We start from the raw sequence: 12377 nt of genomic DNA on the forward strand, positions 1-12377 counted from the left end.
TATGAAATTAGGTCAACGAGGTCCGTGGAACTGGTGGCATGTATATATCATATCCCTCGAGGTTTTAAAATTAGTATAGATAATACATAGTTTAGGAAGAATAATAAAAACTATGAGAAGCCAACTTCACATCGGTGGTATGAATTGCACTTTCCAAATCGGGACCTACAAGGCCGCCCACCTCCTCTTTAGGTCACGAAGCAATATTATGATAATACATGTATGTCCGCCTTATGGAACGGAGAATATGAGATTGAACCGCCCTTGTCAGCAACGGCCTCGAGAACACACTGTTAGACTAACGCAGTTTGCAACTTATCGGAGGCATTAGAACGGCCGGGGAAACAATGTCGGATAAATAGAGCCCGGACTGAACTTTTGGTATAATCAAGACACAGCTGAGGAAGACTGAAGGCTCAAAAAAGACAGGGAATAACTGGATTGATATGCATCCGTCGCGAATATTGCATCTGCTGAGAAGTTACTATGTGAATGGAAGTTCGCCTGTCCCCAGTAATATTCAGGGTGTCCTAGCTGCCCTCGCCGTTTTTCGTCCACGCTCCCAACGAGTCCCCGCAGATAGATCATCTGATTTCGCACCGGTGTTTGAGTCCGCCTCCCTCGCCGACCTAAAGGAATGCAAAACCCGTCAGGCTGTGTGAGAATCTCTCGTCAGGATACAAGAGGGCCGTGACGTTCATCCGGGCCGTCGTCACGCTGGGCCAGCCCTCCGAATCGGCCATGGTTCGTAGTTGGGCCGAAGCGGCCGGGTTTTTTGTCTGCCACAGAGACTCGTATCTCTACTCCTTCGCTGTTGGAGTCGTCACTATTGATGTGAAGCTGTGGAGGCGGCGGCTGTAGCTCAAAGAGGGTCTTAGTGATGGCCCCGGAACCACAGTTCTTGTCGTGGGTGGGCGAGCCCGCGTGGAGAGGGATCAGAAGGCGGAGGAAGTCGCAGGCTCCTGCTTCGTTGGCTGCGTCAACAAACTCTCGAAGGGATGCTTCGTCAATGGCGACAACTTGTTTTGTGGCGCTCATGATAAAATGATGCCCGGTTTTCATGTCACACTCCATACGAGAACCATCTGAGCATAGATACGGGAAAGTGGGGTTGGTTACGGGTGGTTCCTTGACTGTTAGCTGGAGAAGCCTTCTTCGTATCTGTACGGACACGACTCGTCATTGCGGGACGCAGCGTGCTGTGGCTGGCCAAGCTCAGATGTGGCGTGCTAGGTAAACGAGACATTACAAACAGAGAGGCTAGAGTTCACGTACGCAGTTGAAGTTTGGAGGCGCTGTAGCTCCGATAGCTTCATGTGCAGGGATGGTTCAAGAGCGTCAATCCGAGATTGTGCTTGGGAGAAGTGGATATTCGTGCCGAAGCTCTCGTTCTCCGCCGCCGTATGGCGTGCCGATCAGGGTCGCTGTCAAACAGTTTGGGGTCCTCATTAGACTCCCGCAGCTGTCTGTGCCAATGGCGGTTCAGCAACTTGGCTCGTTTCGCCGCAGTTTTGGTCCGCCCAACTTCCACCCCGGCCCGCATAAACTTCCGTCAAAGCTTATTTCGACGTTCACTTTGCCTTTATCTACTGCGGTGGTAGCCGTCTACGCGTGTTCGTATCCGCTGTATTCGTATTCAGGGCATACGACTACCGGAGGCGTCATGGGTAGGAAGATAGATGGCCAGGAGATTCTATAAGTCCTCCACGGTCTCCTTGCTCAAGTTACTGAACAAATTGGCTACATCTACAACAATCTTGTTTACTTCATTTCTCTGCACAACAACAACTCTAGAACATCATCTGCCTACTCAGCATCCAAAATGGGCTGTGAGTCGTCCCCGGCGTGATTTCTCATAGGCACCCACTGCATCATCCCCCCTCCCCCCTCCCCCCTCGCTTCACCAATCACCCTGTCTCCGACCAAACACTAAAACCATCAAGTCTTCGAAGGATCGTTCAAGATGACCAAAGTCTCCCCCAGCATCTCGACCCGCGGAGGGCTGACCCGAGAGGCGGCGATCGAGAAGCTGCACGACCACGCCTTCTTCATCCACTGCGACCCCCACCTCGTGTCCTTCGAAGCCAACCCCGACCCGGCCTGGGGCTCGTACGACGTGCCCAAGGACATCAAGCCGCTGGCAAAGCAGGTCAAGATCTACGCCGTCAAGGACAAGTACGAGAACCCCATCATGGGCTCCGACATCAACAGCACCTACGAGTTCATCGCCCTGGCCGACGGCATCTGGCTCCGCGTCCGCAGCCCCATGGGCACCACCATGGAGAGCACCTTCACCGTGCGCGAGAAGGGCGACGGCAGTGGCGACCTCGAGGTCGTTCAGGAGCTGGACTGCAAGTGCAACAAGGCGCTGTCGGGCATCGTGAAGAAGGACCTGGACAAGAATTACATCTTGATCCACGAGAATCTGGCGCAGCGGCTGGTCGAGGTGAAGTAAGCAGAGGATAGTTTCAATAACAGGCACTTCGTTGGCGCTGGTTGTCCTTGCATCTCTCATTACTGGGTAGCGCTTACTCTCCCCCGAAATGAGAGCAAGGTGTCTTTCCGCTAGGCCGGAGGCGACAGGTAACCCATATTTGTCGCATCAAGAGGGTTGTTATATCAATAGATAGCAATGTTATAGGACCGTCGATTGAGTAATGATTCCAAAACTTGCTAAGCTACATTATCGCAAACGTACTTACACACGTATCGAACTTAACTATACCATCAATGTCGGAGATGTAGGCCTCTACACGAAACATTCCTAGTCTTTGCCAACAGTCAGCCTTCGGGTCCAGCTCCAAGATCATTACGTAGGACATTTTGATCAGACTGCCCAGATAGATGCATCTCCACTTTGAGCTGTTTTTCAACATCTTCGGTATTTCAACATCGGCCTGGGTGTTCCTGGACCAGGATAATGCTGCTGGATGTGTGTCGAAAGACCACTGTTTCTCTAAACTCTCAGCGGCGCAATACGTGAACTGTTCGAGTGGGATCTCTGGTGCCGTTATGTGCAGAACTGCGTATCTGCTCTCTGGGGGTAGATCCGCGAGCGCGAGGACTGGCCCGCCACCCGGGCTCCCAAAGCCTATGTCTCGGACGCTGTTTTCGAACCACAACTTTTTGCCGGAAGTGAATTTATACTCTACTGAACCTTGCCAGCCGACCCAGGTCCACGAGGGAAATTCATGTCGACGCCGCGGTCTGTTCACACCCGTCTTATGACTCCATGTCAATGCATGAACAAAGCAACCCATTTTATGGGCAGTACTCTTTGGATACGCAATTCCCCATATGTGTCTCAACGAATACTTCTCTTTCGAGAATTGCCCAAGAACGCCCTTGAAAGCATTTAGGGAGTCCTCATCGTATCCAAGATCCCTGGAGCTGTACTCTTCCACATTGGAAAGATACCGGCAGAAGGAATCGTTCAGGGATCGTTTCCCGTGAACGAGTTTACCAAACTCTTGTTCCCGATTTCTACCAAATACCCCTGACCGGAGGAACTCATAGGTCTTGGATTTGTTCTTGACGTGCAGCTCCTCAAGCGGGAAGTGGACGCTTTCGAAGCAATTCATAGTTTTGCATTCGAAGTACACCTGGTCATCCGTGAAAACTAGGCGGCGGCGACTCAACAGGGCTTCTTGGAAAGTCCAACCCCGGGATGACCAATGAGAGGAGGCAATTGAGATTTGCGGATCCTTGGGGGTCCAGATCACAGTCAGGTCCTGGTATTTGATGAAGAGCTGCTGCGCGCGGGCTCTTCTGCCAACCCCCGGGAGACCATAAGTCTCGTCCATTCCAGCAGCACCGATGATTGTGAGTGCCGAGTTCTGATATATCGTCCCCATCTGGTCAATCTGATCGTGTTTGAGGTCTGCGTCGCTCTGGTCGATGCAGAACTTGTCAACCCATAAGTACCGATACCCAAGAGCTTTGGTAACCTCAATAGAATCCCCGATAACTGTAGAAAGCTTCTCAGGAAGCTTCTTTTTTCCACCCTCCTCCCACATTGGACCACAGACGTCTCCTGACTTGGCCCAGACGTAGCTCAATGCAACATAGGCCAGACTTTGGTCGCCGTTCTCAATGGAGAGCGTTGTACAATCGATCACTTTGAGGTCCCGCAATGGCTCCGGCTCCGAACCACAAAGCAGCCTGTGGTGTTCTGTGCAGTAACTAAGCCATGACTTGGCCTTATCGGTATCGAACTGTCGAGGTATTGCCCTTGGAGAGAAGGCTATCGGGCCGGTCGTATTCTGCAACAGGACCGGACCACCGTTGGTTTTGATGGGATTCTCGTCTCCAACTCCACCGCCGCCCTCCGTCAAGTAACTCCTGTGGATCAGACACAGGCCTACAGCCTCAGACTTGGTTCTGAACTTTGAGTCTCGCTCTAGGCCAGCCCAATTCAGATATGGTATGCCAAACATCTGGTACATGTCTTCTTGGTTTCCGGTTTCTTCGCCACAGAAAGCCTCTTTGGGCATAAAGCATGAAGCAGCAAGCATTCGGCACAGAGGGCACGTAGTCACATTCGCATGCCGTGACCTGTATTCGTTTTCGCGTGTGTAGTACGATAATGCATTGGCTTCCTTCAAAATTTCTGACAGGTTAAGCTTTCGGCATTCGTCGCATAGTGCATCTTCTGTTGAAGATGCGTTCCCGGTGTTCTCTGTAGGAACCGCGTCTCGCGCAAACTGCTCAATACGTCTCGGATATCCTATAGAGGAGTCGGGTTCAAGATCATCCTTCCCCTCACCAAAGGCCATGTCGATGAAAGTTCGTTTCCTTGCAGACTGTACCAGCGCATTCCTTCCCTGGCCATTTCTGCAACTCTCGGTATTTTCATGACAGGCGCGGGGACCTATAGGGGCCACCGGATCCCCTAGTTCAGACATCATGCGGGGGCTGAGAAGCGGTGCAGATCTTGTAGACTGGTGTTGGATAGTCAGCCAAAAAGCATAATGAGGGGTGATACTGGGAAGTAATTGAAGATGAAGGGTCAGGACGCAGCATGTAGTTGTGAGGGGTCATTAATGTACAACCGCAGCCTGGCAATTCAGGGGTATGCTGTGGCTCAGCGCTGGCTGCCATTTGGACCAACCAAATTCATCCCTTGCAGGCAGAACCTTGCTCCTCCAGTTTATGATCTTCCTCCCACGGAACATGCAGCCGCGAGAATAAACCGTACTCTGTCCATTGGCAGCATCGATTCTGATTATTCCAATTACTCCCGATTACATAGGTGGAATAAACTAACTGTAATAATGCTAGAGGTGTTTATTTTTGGAGACTTGCCCGGTGTATTCTCGAGGGCTTGGGAGTTAGTTTATTACTTGGACGTTCGAATTGAGACAGTCTTGCTGTACACGCATGCCGTTGCTTTATTTTGGGTTTGGCTTGCAACCCTTCCTTTTTCTGTACTTGTCCCCTGTTGCGCACTAATCTGGGGGTTTCAATGCCAAGGCGGCACAGAACACCCAGCACGGCAGGTGACGGGGCACTCCTTCCTGATTCATGCATCACTTCCCGGATTCTGCAAGCATAAAAGCTTAGCATTTTGGTAGGGTAACATACACCGACCGTTCCGACTACCGTATCAAGGTCTTATCAGTCGCAATCAACATGGCAGCTACCTAACGGAGGCGAATGCCGACATTTGGACGCCGGACTGCCAAATCTGACTTGAAAGGTATCATCACCATAATAAACATTTGCCTCTTGGCAAACTTGGCCAATCATGCATTGCGATACATAAAAAGGCTAGATTCCTCCATGTCTGGCTTTTGCTGTCTCCTTTTGTTTCCTAGGCTGCGCAAGGACATCGCTGTCGCTGCCCAACTGCACGATGAAGTCTTGCTCTCTCACGGCACTTTTGGGCCTTCTGGCTTTCAGCGCCAACACATCTGCTTGCCTCTTACCCGAAGAGCGCGAGAACGATGGCCACATGAGGGCTATCCGCGGTCGCCAGTCCCGTAACAATGGGACGCCCATTGGCACCGGAGACCGGTTCAGCGAAGGCAGTATCGCGCCTCGTGGCCTTGGATCCCAGGGTTCTAGCACGAGCTTCAGCACCATCCTCAACGTCAATGAAGTCGCCAGTGGCTTGAAAGGACTTGCTAGCACCTATGGCATCGAGACCTTCACCACACCCTACAAGACATACCAGGGTGCATCAATTGAGGGTGCTGTGGTTGGTGGAAGTGGTGGCAAATGCAAAGACGCCTACCGCGTGTTTCTCAACGGCAACATCCACGCCCGCGAGCGCGGATCCGCGGACAATGTCCTTTTCTTCATTTCCGACCTGCTCTATGCGAACAAGACCAATGCGGGTCTAACCTACGGATCCAAGACCTACACCGCCGCGCAGGTCAAGACGGCGTTCTCGGCCGGCATCGTCTTCATCCCGCTCAGCAATCCCGACGGTGTGGCCTACGACCAGAGCAGCAACAGCTGCTGGCGCAAGAACCGCAACCCGGCGTCCGGCACGGGCTCCGCGAGCGGCATCGACCTGAACCGCAACTTCGACTTCCTGTGGGACTTCACCAAGAAGTTCGCCTCGAGCGTGCGATCCAGCGTGGCGTCGACCAACCCGTCGTCCGAGACGTACCACGGCACCAGCGCCTTCAGCGAGCCCGAGACCAAGGACATCAAGTGGGTGCTCGACACCTACACCAAGGTGCGCTGGTTCGTCGATCTGCACTCGTACGCCGGCGACGTCCTCTACAGCTGGGGCAGCGACGACAACCAGAGCAAGTACCCTAGCATGAACTTCCGCAACTCTTCGTTCGATTCGGTCCGCGGCATCCTCAGCGACACGCCCGGCACCCGCGGCGGCTACGGCGAGTACATCCCCGCCGCCGAGCTCACGACCCAGACTACGGCTGCCAACCGCATGGTGTCGGGCCTCACGGCCGGCGGCGGAACCCGGTACACGGCCATCCAGAGCTCGGATCTGTACCCCACCAGCGGCGCGAGCGACGACTACGCCTACTCGCGGCACTTTGCTGACCCGAGCCTGAACTTGGTCCACAGCTACACCATCGAGTTCGGTTTCGGGAACAACGCGGCCAGCTGCCCGTTCTATCCCACCGTGGCCCAGTACAATGCGAATGTCCGGTCTGTGGGCGCGGGGTTCATGGAGCTTCTCCTGGCGGCGGTGGAGTTGGGTCTTGGTGATGAGACCAAATGCTAGGGTGACAACATAGGCTTGAAGGAGGGTCCTAGTTCTTTTAATCGATGAGGCTTCTCGATCCATGACTGGTTGACGGTCAATACATGTTACCAATAGTACTTATGATAATATCTTGAATAAGAACATTCTAGCAATTGTCGTATGTGAAGATGCGGGCGCCTTTCGACAAAACTTCTGTTTGACGGTGCCAGTCTGGATGACCAGGTCCACCAAAGGCTCATGTCGTCCTCAAGCCAGCATCATCTAGTTTAAGCCAGCCGTTGAACACCAGTGAAGCGGTGCCTGGACTGGACACACCGGGCCTGCTGGGAACCCAAGAAGGTTGTGCACATACTCGAAAGTACCCAAGTACCCCTGGCTCTCAGCTTCTGCTGATTGAACTGTGAAGAAGGCCAGACAGGAGCTCCATTGTTTTTGAGTTTATTATTTTAAGGTAACCTGCTCTTTGTGAGTCTTTTGTTTCTGCCGGGAAACCTTAGAATGAATCGAAAAAAAAGAAAGAAGAAGAGGGCACCTACCAGAGCTTTATAGCGAAACAAACGCAAATTCTTTCAACAGAAGCAGTACTGTGGTCACTTGGGAATTGCTCGAGACTTGAATTCCATACTAACATCAATTAACTAGAGGCCTTGGGTTCGAGCTGTGGTAATGGCAAAAGTCCAGGATTCTTCCTGGCATGGACAACCGGCAAATTCATTCTGGCAACACAAATGGCAACACAAAAGTCCAGGATTCTTCCTGGCATGGACAACGGACAGGACAGGACAACGGACAGGACAGGACAACGGACAGGACAGGACAACGGACAGGACAACGGACAAAAGTCCAGATTCGTTCTGGCATAAACAAAGTCCAGACCTATGGCACTGGCACGGCAAAGAGGATTCGATCCACAGTTTGAGTAAGTACCACACCCTTCCTTCCCAATTGACCATGGTACTGTTCTGTTCTTTTTTTCCCCCTACCCTTTGATTCCTATCCTATAGCAACCACGTGTGGTTGGAATTATGTAATGTCATAGGCAAATCCTGGCTTCGACATTTTCAATTAATAGTACAGTGGTAGACAATGTGGTGAATGGCAATAATAGCTTGAGCGCAGCGACCACTATGCCTCGCATGGAACTTGCGGCCGCATACTGTCAAGCCGTCAGCGCTGACGTGAAGGGGCATGTGGTAACGCCTCTTGTATGGCCTAAACGTGGAGACACTATTCCGCTGGCAAGCGATCTGGATGCAACGCACGCGAGACATAGGGGACGCATCCAATCTGGGATTGTTCCAACTTGGAATGACTTGATGAAACGTACAGATGGCTGGCGTCAATTGGAAGGAGCAAGGTGACCCGAGATGCAGGCCCCTTCCGAGCAGAGGCAAGTGCCAACTTGTAGGAGCTTGAGGTATACATGCTCGGGTATCGGTGTACTTACCTCAAACTGTGGCTCCCCACGAGGCAGCACCACATCGGTTTTGATTGAAACGATCCCCACTCTGGCAGCCGCTCTTAAATCAAAACAAACGCAATATATCCCAACGAACAGATACAGCACCGTGGTCAAATTGGAATTGCTTGAGACTTGAACATATGCTAACATGACAACTTACTAGGGACCTGCAGTTCGAATCTGCGATAAAGCATGCGCAGCATAACAGGATCCAACCAACAGTGCGGGGCGATGAGGCCTTGCGAAAATATCAGGAAAGGTGGTGAGATAGGGGGAGAGAAATAGACACGGATTGTGTCTTCCCCTACGAATCTCATCGAACAAAATGGAGACAACAGACTTGTCTCCGAGATCAGAATGATCAAACTTAGTAAGTACCACCCCCTCCACTCACCACCCCCCTCCCAATTGACCATGGTGCTGTTCTGTTCTTGTCTATCCATATTCTCGATTCTTTCCCCAGAATTGTTTCTCTTCTTTTTCTCTCTCTTTTTTTCCCCTCCCTATCTCTGCTCCTGATGATTGACTGCAAACTACGCGTCTAGTCATTATTTCAGTCACAGCTAATGGACCGCTGCACATGGCTCCCTGATACAAGGCTAGGAACACCTAAGAAAGCGGTGGTAAGCTGCACTGTTCTAGCTGGGAACAGTTGTTAGGCAGGGATGCTTACTCATTTACCTGACATCAGTGGTGTGGCCTTGTCAGCGAATACGAGAAGAAGCAAATTACTGCGGTGGGTAATGACAGCTGAGCTTGAGGCCGCCAATAAGCGATGTGCCAGCCCATTCTTCGTGATCCACAGTTGCTTACTTCGGTGCTGTCAGTATATGCAGGAGTCTCAATCAGCGATGTACAGCAAATCCTCTCGGAGCTGAGACATAGTCTATCTTATTCTTTGGGGTCCAAGATGGAACTGGATCTGATCGGGGCGGTAAGGTCGATCTTCCCTAAGCTTTCATATAAGTAGTCACAGACCCCGGGCCACGAGTTATCTAATTTCTTTCGATCAGCAATAACCCGACTGGTTCTTCGTATTCAAAATCCCGATCACATCACAACCCTGAGCCCGCTTTCCTCTGGCCCGTGAAAATGGCCTTTATACTAGCCAAGGCCCTGTTAGCCTTCACCCTCGCCTTCGATGCGGCGGCGGCGACACAAAGCTTCGCCAACCGTGGTACCACCTCAGGCTGGGACAGCTTCAACCACGAGAACAAGGGTACCGTGCAGGAGGTGACCAACGTGGTGTACCCAGACATCACCAACCAGGGCACGGCGCTCAAGATGACGCAGATGTACGACCCGAACTGGAACGGCCGGTATCACTCCGAGGCCGTCAAGTACAACGTGTACAAGAAGGGCGACACGGGCTTCTACGGGTTCGCCTTCCGACTCCAAGACAGCTGGGAGTTCACCCCGAAACTCAGCTTCAACCTGGCGCAGTTCATCGCCGACTTCACCAGCCTGGGCTGCACCGAGACATACATGCCCAGCACCATGATCTGGCTCGAGGGCGACCAGCTGCAGGCCCGCGTCAAGCACGGCGACGTCTGCCCCCAGAGCGCGCAGCAGACCACGCCGTTCCGGAACCTCGCCACCGTGACCCCTGGAGTCTGGCACCGCGTTGAGATCCAGGCCAGCTGGCGCAGCGACAACACCGGCTACTTCAAGCTCTGGTTCGACGGCAATAAAGTCAGCGAAACGTTCGACATCCCCACTACCGTCACCGACGGTCGCGCGTTCCAGTTCCGTGTTGGGCTGTACGCCAACGGCTGGCACGACAAGGGGTATTCGGGCAACCAGGCGACGCGGCAGGTCTGGTACGATCAGGTTGCTGTCGGCACTGATTTTGCGGATGCGGCGCCGGATAAGTGGTAGAAGGAGGACAACTTCGAGCATGTTACTTCATCACTTAGTCGCTATGCCCCAACACGTATTCATATCTCAACCAGAACTAGTTCATTGATCATTTAGATAGTGTACAACCCTCATACCCGCAGAGATTATTCTTTAGGTACAATGACAATGCAGTATTCAGTCGTGTCTATTCTATGAGATAATTATTACATCTGGACAACGGAGGGGAAATAAAACACAAGAGCATAGTGGGTGGTTTCAGTTATTGGTTCTCTCAGATCCTTTCATTCCTCCAATGGACATAGAATCAATGCATTCTTCGTTTTCTTCATGGAAAACAAAACCCTGCGTCGGGAATCATCCTGCCGCGACCGCGCCCAAGCCGTTATCACAGCCGCATCTGGTGATTTGCTGGCAGCCCAAGTCGTCCGAAGCCCCTCACAGGCACCGCTAGCCTACTGATAGCCAAGTCTTTGGTAACGTATCAACTGTAGAACAAAGTCGTAAGACAGCTGCTCCATCTGAAGGGAGTGCTCGCGCTCAATATGGTCTCACTGCAGCGAGAACTGATGCTGCTGCCGCTCCATCTCGAGACAATGCTGTCTCAGCTGCTCACACGACCGTCGTTCAGATTGGTGTTTCTGCTGAATTAACTGCATCCGTAACTCAAATTGCTCCTCATGCAACTGCAGTTCGAATCGGAAATGCTCCTCAAGCAACTCCACTCCATCCGGTTGTTGCGGAAGTAATTGCAGTAGAGACTGGTTATGCTGCTGCATGTCCTGGATGAAATATTGACTTTGTTGCTGGAGCGACTGCAGCAAGAACTGATATGTCAGCCCCTGGCTCTGGAGAGCCACGTTAACGGATTCGATCAACTCGGACTCTTCATATCCGGGCAGATCGTCCTGAGCTTCGAGGCTACCTGCAGAAGCGGAGGTTGTTGGAGGTGATTGTTTCGCATGATCACCGGTGCGAGAACGAGGGCGACCTCGGAGATGCTTCACGAGAGGGAGATTTCGTACCCAGCTCAGATGCATTTTGTAGTCTTCCGAGGAACGCAATGATGGATTCGAATTGTGTCGTGATCGGTAAGAAAGAGGAAATTATTAAGACCAATAACAACCTAATGGCTGAACGAGCGCTTAAATAAGCCTTGATTTAGCCCATCTCCGATAGTGGACAGCCAGTGTACCGGAAGTCAAGAGCGGTTTCAACAATAAGCTCAAGTGGACCGAGAAGAGAACCTGGGTCGACCCAAAGGCATTCCAAAGGCCGGTCCAACAGCGAATTCAGGCGTAACCAAGGGCAGACGACAGCTTGGTAGAGGGTCGAACGGCCAGCTGTGACGGCAGTTTCTGGTGTTGCATCTGAGTGGCGTACCCAAGCCACCCCATTTGCGTAACTGACTCCCAGAGAGGACAACCCTTGAAATGGGGATGGGACAAAGTGAAATCCTACCGAGAAATTCGAATTGTATCGCGGGTGAAATATGTGGTTCAGCGCTGCCACATGGGTATGTGTAGGCTTGATAAAGGACTTTTCGTGAAACTCGACACAAGATAAAGTGATCAAATAGAAGAAGGTTTATTGGAAAAGAACGGCACAAAGTCACAATAATTGAAAGAACGGCAGAAACACAACACACACATACGCTTGCGGGATAGGAGAGACTTCACCTGACATGAGTGGCGTTGATGCGTAGTGGTGCTGACAGAAGGTGCTCTTGGGCAGATGACGGACGACGGACGACGGACTGCGGATAGTTGGTTGGTTGATGGACCAAAGAGGAGTGATTGGTTCACAAACGAAATATGCCGTATGAGGGTGCTATTGAAGGACGACGGTATTGGTTTTAGGTCTCGCAGATGGCAT

General features: G+C 51.9%; 6 protein-coding genes across 6 annotated transcripts; 3 read left to right on the forward strand and 3 right to left on the reverse strand.

Moving 5' to 3' along the window:
* Positions 1–672: 672 nt before the first annotated feature.
* Positions 673–1038, reverse strand: PG985_014071 (uncharacterized protein; the record flags this gene model as incomplete). The annotated part of the gene is made up of 1 exon (XM_066833837.1): positions 673–1038. The coding sequence occupies one exon, from the start codon at positions 1036–1038 to the stop codon at positions 673–675; it is 366 nt and encodes a 121-aa protein (XP_066678577.1).
* A 925-nt stretch (positions 1039–1963) lies between these two features.
* PG985_014072 (uncharacterized protein) lies at positions 1964–2455 on the forward strand (the record flags this gene model as incomplete). The annotated part of the gene is made up of 1 exon (XM_066833838.1): positions 1964–2455. One exon carries the CDS (start codon positions 1964–1966, stop codon positions 2453–2455), a length of 492 nt encoding a protein of 163 aa, XP_066678578.1.
* A 693-nt stretch (positions 2456–3148) lies between these two features.
* Positions 3149–4775, reverse strand: PG985_014073 (heterokaryon incompatibility protein-domain-containing protein; the record flags this gene model as incomplete). Its single annotated transcript, XM_066833839.1, has 2 exons — positions 3149–3207; positions 3275–4775. The coding sequence occupies 2 exons, from the start codon at positions 4773–4775 to the stop codon at positions 3149–3151; spliced, it is 1560 nt and encodes a 519-aa protein (XP_066678579.1).
* Positions 4776–5854: 1079 nt separating this feature from the next.
* PG985_014074 (uncharacterized protein) lies at positions 5855–7201 on the forward strand (the record flags this gene model as incomplete). The annotated part of the gene is made up of 1 exon (XM_066833840.1): positions 5855–7201. The coding sequence occupies one exon, from the start codon at positions 5855–5857 to the stop codon at positions 7199–7201; it is 1347 nt and encodes a 448-aa protein (XP_066678580.1).
* Positions 7202–9737: 2536 nt separating this feature from the next.
* Positions 9738–10523, forward strand: PG985_014075 (uncharacterized protein; the record flags this gene model as incomplete). Its single annotated transcript, XM_066833841.1, has 1 exon — positions 9738–10523. The coding sequence occupies one exon, from the start codon at positions 9738–9740 to the stop codon at positions 10521–10523; it is 786 nt and encodes a 261-aa protein (XP_066678581.1).
* Positions 10524–11053: 530 nt separating this feature from the next.
* Positions 11054–11542, reverse strand: PG985_014076 (uncharacterized protein; the record flags this gene model as incomplete). The annotated part of the gene is made up of 1 exon (XM_066833842.1): positions 11054–11542. One exon carries the CDS (start codon positions 11540–11542, stop codon positions 11054–11056), a length of 489 nt encoding a protein of 162 aa, XP_066678582.1.
* Positions 11543–12377: the final 835 nt, after the last annotated feature.

The sequence above is a fragment of the Apiospora marii genome (assembly GCF_038362585.1).
Source record: "Apiospora marii strain CBS 49790 chromosome Unknown utg000011l_segment0_segment0, whole genome shotgun sequence".
NCBI classification, from domain to species: Eukaryota; Fungi; Ascomycota; class Sordariomycetes; order Amphisphaeriales; family Apiosporaceae; genus Apiospora; species Apiospora marii.